Source organism: Clupea harengus, chromosome 8 (genome assembly GCF_900700415.2).
Source record: "Clupea harengus chromosome 8, Ch_v2.0.2, whole genome shotgun sequence".
NCBI classification, from domain to species: Eukaryota; Metazoa; Chordata; class Actinopteri; order Clupeiformes; family Clupeidae; genus Clupea; species Clupea harengus.
This window is the reverse complement of record NC_045159.1, coordinates 17,982,760-18,001,824: the sequence shown is the minus strand read 5'-3', so window position 1 is coordinate 18,001,824 and position 19,065 is coordinate 17,982,760. Positions and strand designations below refer to the sequence as shown.

At 44.2% G+C, this 19,065-nt stretch overlaps 1 protein-coding gene across 2 annotated transcripts; it reads left to right on the top strand.

Annotated features, from left to right (window-relative positions):
• Positions 1–8,247: 8,247 nt before the first annotated feature.
• Positions 8,248–18,752, top strand: wnt11 (wingless-type MMTV integration site family, member 11). Of its 2 annotated transcripts, XM_012827682.3 has the most exons (6): positions 8,248–8,784; positions 10,092–10,295; positions 11,528–11,760; positions 13,185–13,465; positions 14,403–14,695; positions 18,523–18,752. In XM_012827682.3, exons 2-6 carry the CDS (start codon positions 10,225–10,227, stop codon positions 18,695–18,697), a joined length of 1,053 nt encoding a protein of 350 aa, XP_012683136.1. In that variant the 5' UTR covers positions 8,248–8,784; positions 10,092–10,224; the 3' UTR covers positions 18,698–18,752. The 2 variants fall into 2 exon arrangements, with proteins under 2 accessions (XP_012683136.1, XP_042564428.1); XM_042708494.1 differs by lacking the exon at positions 8,248–8,784 and having other exon boundaries at positions 9,968–10,295.
• The last annotated feature ends 313 nt before the right edge of the window (positions 18,753–19,065 follow it).

Here is a 19,065-nt window from a genome sequence, read left to right as displayed (position 1 = left end):
GGTTGACAAAAGTTTGATTGGTTTTTGGGGGGGGTTTTAATGATTTAATTTTTAAAAGAATTTCTTTTAGAGGATAGCTTTTTTGTAGTTTAAAATTAGAAAAAAATAGTTCAATGTGAAAGCAGCTACTACGATTGTGTGTTTAGCTTTAAACACTCATGAGAATAGAAGTGTCTAAAAAGCTGACTGTCTATGCTCTGCAAACAGCTTAACAAATAAATAACTTTGTCAATTGAACCGCATCATTGCAAAAATGGAAATTGCTTTTGAGCACAAGACATTCCGTCTTTGTTTCATGTGCAGAGTGGATCTTAATAACATGGGATTGACGAAAGTAATTGCATTTTAAATTGGAGACGTTCTTTGTGTACTTGCACTTCAGAAGGGGATTTAAAACAATACAGCCCTGTGAATAACAAGGCCTTGGTTAATGTGCGATTCATTTCTTTCTTCATTTCTTATCCACTTTGGCTGTGTTTCAGCTTTTATATCAATACGTATTTGTTCTTGTGTAAAATGATTAAGCTATAATAATTAATTTGTTTCATTTATAATGTAATTCATTACAATTCATTCATGTAATTCTTGTATAAGTAATTCATGTCACTGAATCCTGCTTTAGTTTATTAAAACAATAAGCAATAGCAATTTCTTTGTCTTTTACTAAATAGGTTGTCTCATTAGACCTTAGTTTGGCTCATGCATCCTACACAACTCATATTGCAGGCTTAGTCCCTTGGAGAAATATACCTGTTTAGACTGAAATAATATATATAAAGGTTATTATCGTATTGGTAATATATTGAAGACCATATGGAACTGCCCTCTGAAAACATAATTTTTTTCTTACAAGAGTAACAAGTAAAATTGAAAGCAATGATTTTGCAGCTTTATCAGGGTCGTGTACTGTCTCAGTTTATACGTTGCTATAGTTTAGCATGGGTTCCATCCACTCCAAGAAGAAAGTCAGTTAGTAGAGACTTCACTTTAGTAGGAATGCCTTAAACATGAGCCTCCTGCGTTTTAAAAGGCCTTGAGTGTCTTCTTATCGTCTCGCTGAAAGGCTCCCTCGCTGGGCAGCGTTTCTCTTTGTCTCGTGATGTGAAGCATCCTCGACACACAGATCTGTGATCTCACCTACTTCAGGAGGGGACACGCATTGTTCCTGTAAGATGAAACATCGAGGCGGGCGCTTTCCCTCGCACAAGGGCTCGATTGTCGGTACCCAGCTTGGTGTGAAAGGAGCATCAGCGTGTCTTGTCTGTCCTGTGGTCATCCCCCTGAGCAAACGGATCCGTGACTGACCAAAGCTTGTTTGCAGACGGGATTAATGTGGGAGACTGACGCTTTTTCTGCTGAGGCTGAGTCCAGCAGTCAGATTCCTGACTCCAGCCCCCACACGGACCAGAAGCCCTATTCCACTCCAGTCAGTCCGCCTGTCTCATCTTAGTATTCCTCTAGTGTTACTATGGCACTTAGAGAAACTGAAAATTCAAATATAATTTTACTTCATGAATACATACAGCAACACTAAATGTTGCCCATACATACTACAGATACCATAGATACTACTTGAATTTGAGTGATGAATACTATATACTTTTTACTTTAGTGCATTTTGTTACAAGTTGTGCCATTAAAACTGTAATAAGGAAACTTAACTTAATTTTGAACCAAAAAATTGTGCTCATGAATGGAATAATGGCCTTTTCAGATGAAGCCCATTCCTGAGCTGCCTGACCCCCTCTCAGAGGTGAGTAGCGCCCTCATTTTTACCCCTGGTGCCAGCTTACACCCTGGCAACTCCAAGAATTGCCCTAATTGAACTTTGGCTCTGGTTTCCTGCTGGAAGTCAAGATTCAGGCCTGATGTAAGACCTGTGGCACCCCGTAATCGTGTCTATACACAGAGAGGGTTTAACTAGTCTCAGGAGGCAGAGGCAGAAGGCTTAAGTGGATTTTATTTCAAGGTTTCCTCTCAGGGTAGAAATGGAGGCCCTCGCCAGGACTCCGAACCACCAACAAATTCATAGAGCATTTGGTTTTAGTTATTGCTATGTGAAGTTTTGCTGTTCATACCCCGGGAAACTTAAGCCTTATTTAATGTGTCAAATTGAAATTTTGCCGTCCATCAGTTTGAACATGAGATAACTACTCTACAAGTAAAAAAAAATTGTTTTCATGCCTGGGTAGACCTTCTTATCCATACATTTGTTAGATTTCTGAAGTGTAGATTCACTTGTAAGATTAGCACAGATTCTTGAGATGCATCCCTCTCTGCCTCTTCTGTCAACAGCGTTCAGACTCTGTGACGGATCACCTTGGTAACCTATGGGAGAACATGTGCTTACTGTCTGTCTCTGCGCTCAAGGAGGGGCAAGTGGGATTACCTTGTGATTTGAGGTGATTAGGTTACTGCTTTGGCAACCCCTTTTCCCTGTAGCTCCTCTGGATTTGGATTTCTCTTGCCCTCTCTCTCTCTCTCTTGCCCTCTCTCTCTTGCCCTCTCTCTCTCTCTCTCTTGCCCTCCCTCTCTCTCTCTCTCTCTTTCTCTCTCTCTCTCTGTCTACCCCAGCTTCTCGCATCAAATCTCATTCCACCTCCCCTGATTCCAAAAGTATATAGATATGAAACAGATGTACACAGACAATTGATCTATTGTTCAATTCATTGCCCCCTCCTCTCCTTATAAAGCCCTGCCACCAATGACACCGTTACCTTTCAGTGGTGCTTGTGGCCTGTACTTTAGCCCTCACCTAGAGCCCATGACGACCAATGGCATTGGCACACAACTAGTTCCCATGGCGATGCTCTTTCTCTCTCCGTGGTTCAGTATTTCAACAAACTGACTACAGCTGCCAAAAAGAAAGAAAACAGATTGTGAACAAATATGGGCATATTTGTCAAGTGTAATAGATATTTTTAAGAAGAGTCAGTGGCTTATTATTGTCTTGTACTCATCTGGTTTGTGAACGAATCTCCATTTTTCATCTCCAACCAATTTTGCCATTCACATGCGAGGCGATCAGGCACACATGTAACTGAGTAGCTGCACACACAAATAAGTCTGTTTTTCTTTCCTGTGTGTGTGTGTGTGTGTGTGTGTGTGTGTGTGTGTGTGTGTGTGTGTGTGTGTGTGTGTATGTGTGTGTTAAAGAGAAAGAATGGGAGAGAATAAGCCAAGAAAAAGCAATAACAGTGTATAACAGCAGTCTAAATGATGAAAGTATGTTCTCCAGTTTTGCCCTAGATAGCCTATTGTAGGATCAACGTTACATCCCAGCATATCAGCAATCTAATTGGTCTGATCCACCCATGGCTTTAAATAAGGGATTTCTCGGAACTCTCTGCTTTTCACTCAACAACCTGTCACGCAAACGTGTCTGAAATAGAATAAGTCAAAAGGATACCTTCTGTAATGGTAGTGCCACATAGTGGGACGCACCCATTGAAGACCACATGAAATGTTTTCAAAAGTACCTTCCATCTGGTACATTAAAGGGCCAGGGGGGCCCTTGAAGAGGAGTCTGAAACAAATGGTGGACTCCCAAGACCTGGTCCAATCTGCACCGGAGGAATCTCAATTGAACTGCCCTCATTTTTCTCTCAAGTGATCCCTGCTGTGAGGTGCTTTCATGCCAGACCACCTGAAAACACACCAAATCACCCAAATCACCTCACTTCACCAAGCTGAACAATACAGGCAGAAAAAGACACAGGGCTGTTACTTAGTCCCTAGTTCCTTTTTCATTGTGAAAATCCTTTCCCACTACAGGAACTTTTTTTTTTTTTCAGGTTCAGAGAACTTTTTCAGGCAACGTATATTTGTATCTACATTCGTGCCACAGGAACTACCCCAAAGCAAAGAGTTTTGAAAGTCATTTAAACAGCAGGTTTTCTTTTTTTTTGGTTTGGTTTGTTGTGTTTAAAACCTTCATTGATACTTTCTGTTCACGGGAGTTCTCAGTCACTTCATTAATTCAGTGTTTGTTTTCCACTGATTGCCCAATTAAAGGGGAGAACTTGGACGAACGAGCACCAAGAACCCAGTGCTGGCTGCCCCAGTTAAAACAAACGGGGCAGACGTGGTGTTGGTGTACTCTTAATGATGTATTTCCTCAAAGTTCAAACACTCACTCAACAACAGCCACTCCATCATGCTGTAGAAGACAGCGCATAAACCTAAAACTTCTGTGTGCTATATTTGAAATGACCAGTTTTCAGAATCATTTGTGTTTTGACACAACTGGTGCAGGCATGCAGGGCATAAATCCCTAATTCAAGATCAATAGCTCGTTATGTGCTTTAATGATCAATAGCTCGTTATGTGCTTTAATGAGCACCCTGAGCAGAGTTGATATGAGCTTCTCTTGCAAAATGTGACTTTCTTGCCCTTTCCTTGTTTCATTTTCCTTGCTTGCTTCCTCGCTTTGTTTCTTTTTGCTCTCTCTCTCTCAGTTTCTTTTGCTTATTTATTTCCATTCTTTTCATCAAGATTGAATGTTTGACGTGAGCGGCCAAACTAATGCAGAACAATGAAGTCAAAGAAAGAGCCGGCCCATCACGCAGCCTCTTTTTTTTTAGATGTCTCTATGTGAGGACAGGGCCAGGCTCAGTTGGTAATGATTTATGAAGAAGATGAGTAACCTACACAGGCCTGTGTCATTGTTCAGAAAAAAAGTCTCACATGGCCGGAGAGGAAATCAGAGACGAAGTACAGTGCTTCTCTAAAACTGGAACCAGACTCACCAGACTGCGTCGGGTCAGAAACGGGGGAAAAAGTTCTTACTGTCGCCCCATTCAGCCCAGAGACCTCGAGGCTTGAGAATGAAAGCCTGTTATCTCTCGCCGTGGCATATCTTTGGACTTCTCCCTGCGCTTTCTGATCTTCGAAGATAGGCGAAACAATAGGGGTTTGAGGTGGGAACCTTCACAGGCGTTAAGACGTGGCTCTCAGTGACCTCAGCCTCCACTGTGCCAGATTAGCCTCGGCAGAGTCAGGCAAAGGCAGGCCTGTTGTTGTGGAACCCGGAGCGCTGCCACTCACGGCTAAGCGCAGGGGGCAAATGGAGCGGGGGGGTGGGGAGTTAACTCTGGGGGCTGGACGTAGGAGAGGCACAGTGACGACACAAAAAGGTTTAGCTGTGAAGATAAGTTATACTCTGCTGTTGATGCTGGTTATTCAATTCTCAAGTGTTATTTTGTTATTTATTCATCTTATTTACCATCAACAATGTTTTTCAAAAATCTGTTTCCCCAGTTAAAATATTATTTATATATATATATATATATATATATATACCGTTATATAGGCCCTTGATAGATTTCCACCCATCATATTAGATGAACAATGCTCTATCTTCCCTCTGCATTGTAAATGATCTGGCAATAGTGAGCATTCCTACAAAAAACCCATCCGAGACACGAATAAGAACAGGGGACCAATATGAACTAACTCATATGGCCAACACAACATGCATTCATATGCTGAATCACCACCACCACCACCACCACCCAAATGTGCTCATCTGAAACATATGTATGTTTTTTTTTCCTCAGTAGTTATTTCGGTTATATAAACTGATGAAGAGTCCTCTGCCCCCTCTTCACCACCCACAGGGCTTCTCTGTCTTGCTGCTGAAAGGTGAGATGGCGGATCAAAGAGGTTGCGTGTTGAACCAGGCTTTGGAAGGAATGGGGAGCCTGTGTGTGTGTGTGTGTGTGTGTGTGTGTGTGTGTGTGTGTGTGTGTGTGTGTGTGTGTGTGTGTGTGTGTGTGTGTGTGTGTGTGTGTGTGTGTGTGTGTGTGTGTGTGTGTGTGTGTGTGTGTGTGTGTGTGTGTGTGTGTGTGTGTGTGTGTATGTGTGTGTGTGTTTGTGTGTGTGTGTGTGTGTGTGTGTGTGTGTGTGGAGTTACCGCCTGGTGAGCCTGCCTCGCTCCTTGCACATTCACATATTTCATAAATTTGCACACCCATGAATGTTGTTGGCCTTGAGCTGCAGCGCAGGGATTCGATTAAATGTAATAATATTCATATATTATTCATTTACACAGTGCCATCACCAATAAATATGGTCGCAAGATGCTCCACAGAACAAGGACATAGGTGATAGTGGCACGAATAATCTCCCTTTCACATTGATGGCGGCAAGTATAATCTCCCTTTCAATGGGAAGACCCTTGGAGCAGAACCCAGCATCTGCCTGGAGAAAAAGATAGAAGGGGAGCAAGGATGTGGACGAAGCCCGGAAGAGAACAAGAAAAGTAATCAGTGCTGTCATTGGTGGGGTGGGGGGGTGGGGGGGGGGTTGCAATGATGGAATACCCCCCGATCAATGTGGATCAATGGATTATGTGTGGATCAATGGATTATGTGTGGATCAATTGGTCAATTGATAAATGTGGCCACAGACCAGATTTGCTTAAGGGGTGATCAGAAACACTGGCTACTCACCTGACAGTGGTAGCTATGGCGATGCAAATAATGCAAAACATAAGCATTACTCCTCAGAGTAACATAGAGCCAAACAATTAACATCCCCCATGATAGACTGTGATAGACTATAGGCCTGCCTGCATGCTGTATCCTGTTAAACAACCCAGCAGTAGCTATGGATAACAATCACAAATACCTCTTCACCATATTCCTTATCATGATTAATCAATGCATCTACAACAGCACATGCAGTGTCAGTGCACATTCACTGATTCCGTCAAGTGAAGGTAAGAGAGAACTAGAATGTGTACATACTCCCACAATGAAGAAGAGGGACTGTCTGTCACCAACACAGTCCGTGCCATCGTACCTCCCCTGTAATTCACTTTGGACATATGGCTGAATTTTAATGTAAATGTGAATGTGTCTCTGGTGTTTTAATGTCCATTTAACATGAACATGGAAGAAGAGCTTCATCTTCCCAGTGATTTCTGAGTTGCTGCTCACCTTTGGACTGGAGGTGTATGCCTGAATACGTGTATTCATGTCTTATTATATCAGTATTGTAATGCTATCAAAATGGTTGTGAACATCAGATTTTTTTTTCTATTAATAACTTCATCCCTGTTGGGACAGCAATGATCTGACCTCTTTATTAGATTATTGTTATTTTTAAATCAATTACACAGAAATAGACATGTGTGAAGTTTCCAATTGAATGCCCTTTCAAAGGCTTAACAAGAGCTAAGGTGTCAGAAGTAACACTTGCTGCCACACAGCCCTGCAGTGCACAGATGTGTTACGTAATGATGAGAAGATCTGCATTTGGCACACTTCACTGAACCATATGTTTACTCTGTAACATATTAAGGAAAAGTTAAAAACATATCTTAGGTTAACATATCTGCAATAGCATTAGGTGAGCCTGTAATACATTTTTTTTTATTTTTTATTTTTTTTTATCTGACAATTATTATAAATGCAACAACGTCTTGACAGTATTAAGGGTGCCTATAATAACAGTATATTTTAAATAACTTTAAACCCATTGAGGAAATCAACTAAATGAAATGAATTTAATTGTCTTGGTTTGTCTCTGGAAGAGATTAGCTGTTTTAATGTGTTAATCTTTCAGTTTATTTGTATTCTTTATTTTATTTTTTATTTTTTTATTTTCTTTAGTTAGTAGCTGGGACAGAAAAATGGTATTAAATTATAATATTACTCATTTTTAAAATGAGTGCATTGTAGTTGTGCATTGTCTTTTATTGCTGCTAGTGTTAGGGTAAGGACGTTCTTCTAAAATCCGGATGGCACCTAAAGTCAAGATCAGAATTAAATGGGGTTTATGTCGCATTTCAGTGTTGGACCATATTTGGCCATATATGTAGGGCACTCTTCGTTAGGATACTTAAATCAGAGTTAGGTTGATGAGAAAATATTGGTTGCATTTTTGCAGATAACTCTGATGATTTAACCTTAATACTCAATATTTTAACCTCGCTATACCCGGAAAGACTATGTGAAATCTTCCCGCACGGAGTGTCTGTGAGGTGTATTCATTAACTGACCTTTTCAGCATCTCACATGATCTCATAAGTATTATTCAAATGACTTAGAGAAGGCATAACCGTGAAACTAAGCGAAAATATGTGTTTGGAAATAGTAAAACCATCGATGTAGCTATCAATGTCTAAATTATGCAATGATACAAACTTTTTGCAATGACGCCAGCATTCATCAAGAAGGAGCAGCTAATTTGTAAAAAGATTTAAAAGTTACTGTCAAGCCTGTATAGCATGGAAAAATAAACTAATTCATAGTTAGGTCACCCTTGGCTATATTTTCAGCTCATTATTGGTCGGTGTTTGAATAATTGGTATTTGAACATGTATTTGAATGGGTGGTATAGGTTACGTCTATGTCTTCTTTATAATGCATTTATTTTGGCTCATGTGACTGTCTTCTTTCCTGAAGTTTGTTGTTAGATTGTAAAGATTGTAATGAGAGGTGCCGGTGTCATAGTGCTATTACGCAGTCTTGGGAGAGCAAAATTTTAGTCGCTTTGTTATGCTAATTGTGCCTGACATCAGCGAGAGATCAAAGAGGCGTACAGGCTCATATAAACTCCGGCTGTATCTACACCGTCAGTTCGACACATTCCACGGCACGGTTAGGGTGCGCGGAGAGACCTGCAGGACATAACGCTTGGATAGTTAAACGATGCCCTTTCTCTCGGATTGCTTACACGAATTCAGTGGATTTACAAATGTTTATTAATGGATGATCTTCGATTATAAAGGATATCATTTTGGATTACGCTGGACCGCAAACTGACGGCGTGATACAAGTAAGTAGCCTAGCCCTCTGGAGCTGATCATAATGTTTGCATAGTTTGGTTAGAGAGGGTTTTACTGTATGTTAGGCTACTTAAGAAAGGGTGTTATTGGAATAAATCTATATTAATAATTTGTATTGTTTATTTAGCATACAAACTACAGTCTGGCCAATGGACTACTCTGTAAAGTCAGAGGTTTAATATTGGTTCGTTGGCTCCGCGTTACGGACTCGTGATTCATGCAGAAATAAATGGGGACAGTAGGCTACGAAAGAAAGACTGCCCATACTTGAACCCGAGTGGATCTTCAGCAAGGGTAACTTTATTCAGTTATTAGAGAGGTACGTTGCGTTCCTATGATCCTATAGCAGAAGAATGTGAAAATAGATTTGCACCTCAAAGATAGACTCAAATCGTGCAGATTCATGAAGCTGACGGAATACTCTTTTCAGGTGTGAGTTATTATAGCATGAGTAATAGACTATGTTAGATCAACAGTTGGAAGTGAAGTAAGATATTGATGCTACAGTCATGGTCTCCACCTTTCTGTTTTCTAATATAACACAAGTTCTAGTAACCCATATACTAGACGCACCTCAGGCATTTAAAAAGTGTGTCATGTCAGCCTGTTGGTTATGGACATACTTTGCAAATGTATGTGGAATGTAGGACAGAGTGCAGTCCAGACATATGGTGGACGGAGGCTATATAGGCTACTATATTTCACGTCGTCATGAAAAGCGTTGTCAACTGAATTTGTTTCAGTGATTATAGAAACAGCAAAAGACAGTTTGCGGTATCATTAGTTAATTGAGAGATTTATTTTGGGCGTAATATCAGATTTGACTCTATCAGAATGAAGGCAACATATCATGCTTCTCCGGGGGGATCCATTCGCGGGAAGATTATCTGTCGATATCTCTTCAAAGATAATTCACAAAGCACGACGATATCGCCAACAAAACCAGTTAGAAAAACTCAGTTACAGTTACCTGTAGAAGAAAACGGCGTTTCTGTAAGATAAATATATAAAAGTTAAGTTATACATGCAAAATAACTAACGAAACTGTGCGTCGGTCACGAATTGTTGGAGAATATGTTCGTTCATAAAGTAGAGCATATCAGTTTCGGAAACCTAGTGAAAAAAGTTTTAAATTATTCTCTTGAACTTGTTCTCATTCACCTACCTAGCCGAATCTAAGGCACATAAAGAGGTAGACTATACAGGAAATGAACGAAAAGTGGTAGTTTGTAGAAGTATGTTATCACTTTATTGCTTGTGTTACAATCATGTTATAGCTTCATCCATATTCTGACAGACAGAAGGGAGACCGACAGAGAGTTTTGGTGCCATGACCTCCGGCTTTTGATCACCTCTCTTCGTGCCAAGAAGCCGTGGAGCCCTAACACACCTGCGTTTCTGAGCTGTCCTGTTGGGTCTACACCGTTGCAATGAAGAAAGCTTTTCTTACCCTCCCTCTCATCCTTCTGTTATCTCAGCTCTGCTGTGGAATCAAATGGCTGTGAGTCCACTTTATTTCCCCCTATATTTGTACAGTTTTGCAACAGGAGCTGAAACGGATTAACTGTGGAATTTGTATTCTCCCTTCGTAATTAGATTTCTAGCCTACAATGTTATAGCTTTCTTGTAGCGATTTTAAGGTCCAGTCTCCTGACCACTTAAATCAAATAGTCCATTCGGAATTAAACTGACCTCAACGAACTAATCCCTGTTGCCTTATCAAAGATGTGTATTCAGTTCGTAGTAATTAAGGGGTGTGGAGAAATCATGTTCAAATAACATTACCGCTAGCCAGGACAGCTCAAGTGTCTAAAAATCCGACACAGTCTCCGTGTCACGATTTGGAGCTGCTTTCGGTCTGTGAATCAGAGAAAGGGGACGTAACTAATTGACCATCTCCTCTTCCAAAGCACACATCTAGCTGTGTTTGCAGCCACTGTTCCAGCACTTTCAAGATGATTTATCGTACAGAACAGATGGCATCACGGGACTTAAAGGTTTGGGATTTAGGCGGGCCAGATTTACATTGAGTAGAAGAGCACTCTCCCACAGCCTTGATAATGTACAGCCCCGCTATACGAAACAGATGCAGCCATAAACACCTGCGAGCCCTGGGTCGCAGAGAAAGAGAGGGGGTAAGCTCGGGATAGTTCATCATCGCGCATGGAGCGCGGCGCGGCCCCGTTGCACCTAATCCAAAACAGGCCAAGGGCTTCGCAGGCTGAGGGTTGGTCGTAGCAAATCCGAAGCATGTGAAAAAAGACACAGGAACAAAATGTTGGCTTCAGTAGGTAATTTGTGGAGTTAATTGGCTTTTGATTGTTTTATGCGGGCATTCCAATGTTTGGACTGGAGGTAAACCTATGATTGAGCGTTTGAATGAACATATTGCTATGCTGTGGTCAGTGCTGCCAGAATCAATTCATCTCTGTAGGCGGCATGAGCGCTGTTGCTCAGACAAGAGGTTGTTTCACTGTCCAAAACAGCTCCTCATCTGTGGTTGAGCTCAGTGGTCCAGGAAATGTATTATCATTCATTTATCTTCTTTCTTTTTTTGAAAAGTAAATATATAGTGTAAAAGCATATAATATATACTTTTACATTCTGTTTTTTGGCTTCTTCATCACAATGAAGTAAAACCGCTTCTGACCAGTGGCGGGTCTGCTAGTGGTGTCTGTTTGGGTTAACCGTGCAAATGCATGTTTACTAACAAACACATCCCCCCCTATCCAGGGCCTTGACCCAGGCACCCTCCAGCATGCACATCAACAAGACCCAGCACTGCAAGCTGCTCCCTGGGCTAGTGTCCTCCCAGGCCCAGCTGTGCCGCAGCAACCTGGAGCTCATGCAGACCATCATCCAGGCCGCCCGGGAGGTCAAGAAGGTCTGCCAGAAGACCTTCCTCGACATGCGGTGGAACTGCTCCACCATCGATTCGCCCAAGTACCTTCCGGACCTGGAGCGAGGTACAGGACCCGGCTCTCTCTGTGTTTATGGGGGCAGAGGGGCTAGTTGTTAGGAGGCTGGGAGCCAGACTATAACTCAAATAACTGGTCTCATGTAGACGGGAGCATATGTGGATCTGAGAGAGTGGATCTGAAGTGAGCATGGGGTAAAAGCCATATTCCTCTAGATACATGTTCACTCTGGCTCTGGTTTGGCACAGATTCATATGCTATCTGGTACATGGACGCCCTACTGAGAGGTGACAAACTGTGAAATGGCCAATATCATGTTTTTAAGCATTGCAAAACAGTGCTCAAATTGTAATACATTTTTTAAGGGTTATGGATAGGGTTTTAAATCAGACTATATTGCTGAAGGCTGAAACCTTTCGGTGACCATATACATCGTAAGACTCCATTAATGTCCACGGATGACTCTGAAGGTCTAATTGTTTGAGGATGAAATTTATGAGGAAAGGGAGGACTTCTGAGGGTCTCTGGTGGTGGTCTCACAGAGGAATGCTGGACGTGTCAACCAAAAGACACAGTGTAGTTCTCAATGAAAGACCCGTCCACCCACCCCTTGAAATGATGCCGCTCCCTCACAGTCCCCGTACAAAGCCCCTCTCTCTCTCACTGCGGTGTTTGATGTGGTCGTGTACTTGGACAGAGAGTGTGAAGCTGGCTTGTTGTTCGTGGTGCCAAACAATAGGTTTCATTCTGCACAAGGAAGATAGGATTGAGTTTGGCAGCTGAGACAGGACACAAACACATTTTATGTGATGTTCTGTTCGACACCAGATGTGTCCACATAACTGCCTCACTGTTTTCACTTGGGCGGGCATGTGAAGTATTGCCCCGTAAAAGAAATTGCATACCATATTAAACTGATTAGGTAAATTCAGCAATTTGGTTTGCGTAGACTCCGACGCTTTGTGCTTTTTTTCATGTTAAGATGTTACCAGGAAGACATGTGATTGGTACTGATGCCAAGAGAGAGACTTGCATGGATCAATGACTGTTTGTTATGGTTCAGTGGTTCTTTGGGCTAGGTGGGGGAGACAGACAGCCTTGGCATGGCTTCTTTAGACAAACTTTGTCCAAAAGAGGAGCCACTGTGCCAGCATCCATCTCCTCAGCGTCTCAGCAGCTTGTGTCAGACATTAAGATTACCATGGAAAACAAATCTCACATTCTGTTTTCAGTTCAAGCCAAAAAAAAAACGGTTCACATAATCCATAGTCAAAACAAGGATAATTACTTTTTAAGCGATCCTAACCTAAAACACAGGCTGCAGTGTGTGTGAGTATTTGAATGCTGCTTAGAAATTATCAACCTAATTAGTTACCTGTGTGTGGCATATACTGGTGTCATTATTCTGTTAGCAAGGACACGGTAGGTTAATGTCAGCTCTGGTCTTCATTCCTCTATCCCGTGTGACGCAGGGACACGGGAGGCTGCGTTCGTGTACGCGCTGTCAGCGGCGGCCATTAGCCACACCATAGCGCGGGCGTGCACTTCCGGCGACCTGAAGCTCTGCTCGTGCGGTCCGATCCCGGGGGAGATCCCTGAGCCGGGGTACCGCTGGGGCGGCTGCGCCGACAACCTGCACTACGGGCTGATGGTGGGCTCCAAGTTCTCCGACTCGCCCATGAAGATGAAGAAGAAGTCCGGCTCGCACGCCAACAAGCTCATGCACCTGCACAACAGCGAAGTGGGGCGACAGGTACAGACACATTTAAATCTCAAAACTCTTCGCACAACCTCATTTTCTCCAAACACAGCAACAGTCCAACATAACAAAAAACCTAACAAAGACCTCGGAGGAAAAACACAGCCACTCTCCTGTTGTCAGAAGAGACCCCAAGTGTAATCGTAAAACACTTTTACTGCAGCTGCAGTCTGACCTTGAGAAACTGCATAAGAAAGAGAGATGACATTGTGCCGTTGTCTCCGGTGTGTGTTGTCTCCAAGGTCTCAGACGTGACGAAAGAACCTGCAGAAGAAAGACAAATTCCTTTGTAATGATAGTACCGGTGTTTACGTATTGCTTTGTCTCCAGCCTCTGAGAGGTGCCTTGGTGTCCATAATAATACATGGTGTTTTCTGTCTGCCCTGTCTGCCCTGTCTACTGACTCAAAGATGCCCTTTTACACAGCAGACGTGACTTTAAAGAACCAGTGTTTATTTATTGCTTAGTCTCCTGCCACTGAGAGGTGCCGTGGCGATGACCAGATGAGTCTGTAATAATACATGGTGTTTTCTGTCTGCAGTCTACTGACTGAAAGATGCACTTTTACCCAGAAGACGTGACTTCAAAGAAAGAGAGAATCTGCATAATGTAACGTTGTAATGATAGCACTGGTGTTGTTGTGTGTCTGCCCTCCGTGTGCAGGCTCTGAGAGTACTGACTCAAAGATGCACTTTTACACAGAAGACGTGACTTTAAAGAAAGAGAAAATCTGCATAATGTAACGTTGTAATGATAGCACTGGTGTTGTTGTGTGTCTGCCCTCCCTCCGTGTGCAGGCTCTGAGAGTACTGACTCAAAGATGCACTTTTACACAGAAGACGTGACTTTAAAGAAAGAGAAAATCTGCATAATGTAACGTTGTAATGATAGCACTGGTGTTGTTGTGTGTCTGCCCTCCCTCCGTGTGCAGGCTCTGAGAGACGCCCTGGTGATGAAGTGCAAGTGCCACGGGGTATCGGGCTCCTGCTCCATCCGCACCTGCTGGAGGGGGCTCCAGGACCTGAAGGAGGTGGCCATGGACCTGAAGATCAAGTACCTGTCGGCCACCAAAGTGGTCCACCGGCCCATGGGCACCCGCAAGCAGCTGGTTCCCAAGGACATCGACGTGCGGCCCGTCAGGGAGAACGAGCTGGTCTACCTGCAGAGCTCACCGGACTTCTGCAGCAAGAACGACAAGCTGGGCTCTTTTGGGACAACAGACCGGTGAGTGTACTGGGTGTGATGGGAAGCAAACTTAGAGGTGTGTGTGTGTGTGTGTGTGTGTGTGTGTGTGTGTGTGTGTGTGTGTGTGTGTGTGTGTGTGTGTGTGTATGTGTGTGTGTGAGGGGTGTCTGGGTGTTTGTCAGTGTATATTTATGTGCTTTGTGGTGACAATTTCTTATAGGAAAAAGTAAGTTCTTGAAAATGTAGATTTAAATTGACACAAATCAAAGATACAGTTGTAAGAAAATGTGTAACGTTTAATCAAACATCGAAAGTCATAGACAGAGCATTAGAGCACTAGTCATAGACAGAGTTTGTGGTTCCTATTCAGACTTTAAGTTTGGCGATTCCTGGCGCGTAGTCTCCGCATACTAAGTGATACAGAGGAGTTCTCTCTCATTATGACCTCCCCCATTTACTCACACACACACACGCACGCACGCACGCACGCACGCACGCACGCACGCACGCACGCACGCACGCACGCACGCACGCACGCACACACTCACACACACACACACACACACACACACACGCACACACGCACACACGCACATACAAACTTTGTTTTTCCATAGTGGACCTTGTGTCTTTCAGCATGTTCAGGATGTTGACTTAATTAAGCAGCTCATTTTCTCCTTGCTGGAAAGGCTCTGATAAAGGGAGGGGGGCGAGAGGGGGGCAGGGGGGTGAGAGTGGTCTGTGGCATGTCCACACACGTGTCGCTGACATGCCCATTTGGACCGTGACCTAATTGGGTCCTTATCAGACAGAATGACTAATGCAGTTATTCTTGGGCAGAGTGCACTCAAACTGATACTAGTTCCTACAAGAACCAATATAGGAAGTGGTTCCACAAGGACCTATATATATATATATAGCAGCACATGTACCTTGTAGGGGCTTGTAGTGGCTATAATGTAACAGCTCCTGGAGGATTAATTGACAAGGTTGCAAAAGTAATTAGAGACAAATAACAATGACGTTTCTGAGTTCAGTAACTGATTTAATTAGACCAATGACAGCTGCTTGCGATCTACTGCTGTGTTTCATGTGCGATACAGCGTCCGGTCCAGTCCGGCTGGTAGTGTAACAGATGAAGCGTCCGGTCCAGTCCGGCTCGTGGTGTAATGGATGAAGCGTCCGGTCCAGTCTGGCTCGTGGTGTAATAGATGAAGCGTCCGGTCCAGTCTGGCTGGTAGTGTAACGGGCTTCTGCAGTGCAGGGGCATCCCATCTTCACTGACTACCACTTGAAATGCCTCCATTAAGAGGAGCGATGGGCCTCTGTGTGCATGCGTCTCTGAGTGGCGTCTGAGAGGCAGTCATTCAGACAGAGGCATGTGGACCACGATCTTGCTCTTTCTCTCTCTCTCTCTCTCTCTCTCTCTTCCCCCTCTCTCCTTCTCACTCTCTCTCTCTCTGTATCTCTCTCTACCCCCCCTCTCTCCTTCTTTCTCCCTCCCTCTCTCTCTCTCCTTCTCTCTCTTCCCCCTCTCTCCTTCTATCTCTCTCTCTCTCTGTATCTCTCTCTACCTCCTCTCTCTCCTTCTTTCTCCCTCCCTCTCTCTCTCTCTCCTTCTCTCTCTTCCCCCTCTCTGCTTCTCTCTCTCTCTCTCTGTATCTCTCTCTACCTCCTCTCTCTCCTTCTTTCTCCCTCCCTCTCTCTCTCTCCTTCTCTCTCTTCCCCCTCTCTCCTTCTCTCTCTCTCTCTTTCCTTCTCTCTGTCCCCCTCTCTCTGTATCTCTCTCTCCCCCTCTCTCTCTCCATCTTTCTCTCACTCTGCCCCCCCCCCTCTATCCCCCCCTCCATCACCACTCTCTCTCCCTCTCACCCTTGCCTCTCCAGTCCTCCGAGACACGCAGACATGATGTGTGTCAGAGGCTCTCAGCGTGTCCGAAGCGTCCACTGTCGGCTGCCTGATAAGCCCGGGGCACATGCTCCGTAAGCTTATATTTAGTGCTCTACGTGGCCGTCACAAGGCACCCCTGCTTTCTGTAATCATTAGGCTCTGTCGACGGACCAATATGTGGGTGAAGTGCACGTTGTGTGTGTGCATGTATGTATTTATATACATATACTGTATGTGTGTGTGTGTGTGTGTGTGTGTATGTGTGTGTGTGTTCTATTTTAGGTTCTATTCTAAGCTCCATTTGCCTTAGCACCACTACTCAAACATGTCATTAGCCATCCAGTCTGTTAATTAGTAAATATCCCATCCAGTCTGTTAATTAGTAAATATCCCATTCAGTCTGTTAATTAGTAAATATCCCATTCAGTCTGTTAATTAGTAAATATCTCATTCAGTCTTCTAATTAGTAAATATCTCATGAATTCCACCTCGATTCTCCTTCATTTTGATAAATTGGTATGTCCTACACAGTGCCTTTATTTAGCTAATATCTGTGTGTGTGGACATGAACCTCTGCTCTCTAACACCTCCCTAACCGTCGCTGCAGCTCTGAACTGGCTCGGACCCTTTGGCTCGTCCAGCGCACAGCTTGCGTGGTTCTCTCGTGGCTTGTCAGGATGTGAGAGTATGTGCTTTATGAAAACAGCTCTCTATTCTAATAACATCCCTCCGGCTTAGGGATGATCATTATCACTAAAGCAACACATGGTGCAGTCCGACGAGGCAGACGAGGCCACTGATGGATCTGCAGCCGCGGAGTCAAACGAGCGGGGAAGCCCGAGTCAACACAAATATTATCCTTAACATGAGTTCCCCCTTATGACAGACACTTGAGGTAGTCTTGAGAAAAGCCTACACGTTTTTTTGTTTTTTTTTCTTCTTTCTTGAATGCGATGGCCATATTTAGGTATTGTCAGCTGCCTGAGAGAGAGAGAGAGAGAGCGAGCGAGAGAGCAGGAGTGTAACAGGTCTGTCCTACTTTAGAATAACCCCCCTCTGCTTGCCTCTCAGACAATCTGCCCTCGGCTTGCCAGCCCCCCCCCCTCAGCCTTTCTCTCACCACTGAAGCCATTAATGCTTCTCAATTGGAAAACAATGCACTTATGTGGAGAGGGCCAAATAGCAGAGAGGCTTCCCTGGTGTATTCAGTGTGATTTATGACAGGGGGCTGTTCCCTGCCTGCCTGCCTGCTTTATGACAGGGGGTTGTTCCCTGCCTGCCTGCCTGCCCGCTTAAACAGAGAGCCCTGGGCTTCAGTCAATGACAAGACACCCCCCCCCCCGTCCCCGTCCCCCCCTTCCCCAAATAGTGGTCACCTCTGGAGCCGGTCCAAATCTGAGCCCTGATCTGGCGTGGTTTTTCAGCAGGACCGCACCAGATCACGGCTGGACCGGTTCCAGAGACAGTTGTAATGTGGGTCAGGACCCGTCTGTGCTAAGACCTCAGCAGAGAGGTTTGAAATACGACGTCTTTTTAATGGTCATCGTGGGTATCATTTCCCGGCTCTTGAGTAGCACATATATCTGTATAAGTGACTGTGTGTCTGTGGCTATTAGTGGTACAAATGCAGCTACAGCAGGAGAGGACTGCAGACTGTACTGTATGAGTGTACTGTAGAGAGGACTGTATGAGTGTACTGTAGACTGTACTGCAGACTGTACTGTATGAGTGTACTGTAGAGAGGACTGTATGAGTGTACTGTAGACTGTACTGTATGAGAGGACTGTTGGGTTCATTCGTGTGGCTGGGAGGTGGGAGTGTTCCATAGCTGGCATCCCAAGTATTCAAGGTTGTTTTTGTCTCTCTGTCCCACACCTCACATCTCTCATCCCATCTTTCCCTCCCTCTCTCTCTCTCTCTCTCTCTCTCTTTCTCTCTCTTCCTCTCTTTTTCCTCTCCTCCCTGCCCACTCTCAGGCAGTGCAATAAGACGTCCGCTGGCAGTGACAGCTGTGACCTGATGTGCTGTGGCCGCGGGTACAACCCCTACTCGGAGCAGCTGGTGGAGCGCTGCCACTGTAAGTACCACTGGTGCTGCTACGTCACCTGCAAGAAGTGCGAGAGGACTGTGGAACGATACGTCTGCAAGTGATGCCCCTCTCCTCCGGCCCTGCTCTCCTCCTCCACCCTCGTCTGTCCACTTTACCCCCCCCCCCCCCCCCCCCCCCCGACTGGCCCTACTATGCCCCAGCAACACCGCCCCCCCTCTTCCCTCCATCCAGCATCAACACCAACGCAACCATTTTCACCCCCGCAGATAACCAAAGCACTATGATACCAGGGAGGCTTCATTTTGTCATAAGCTTCTCAGTGTGTATATTTTTTCTTGGAGAAACTTTTTTATTTTTTTTACAAAATGCCAACCCAAAAAGCTGGACTTTTTTTTTTTTTTAATTTTACAAACCAGAATAAAGGTGTTCAGACCACCGTCCGAATTTTTTTTTTTCGCTCGCCAAATGC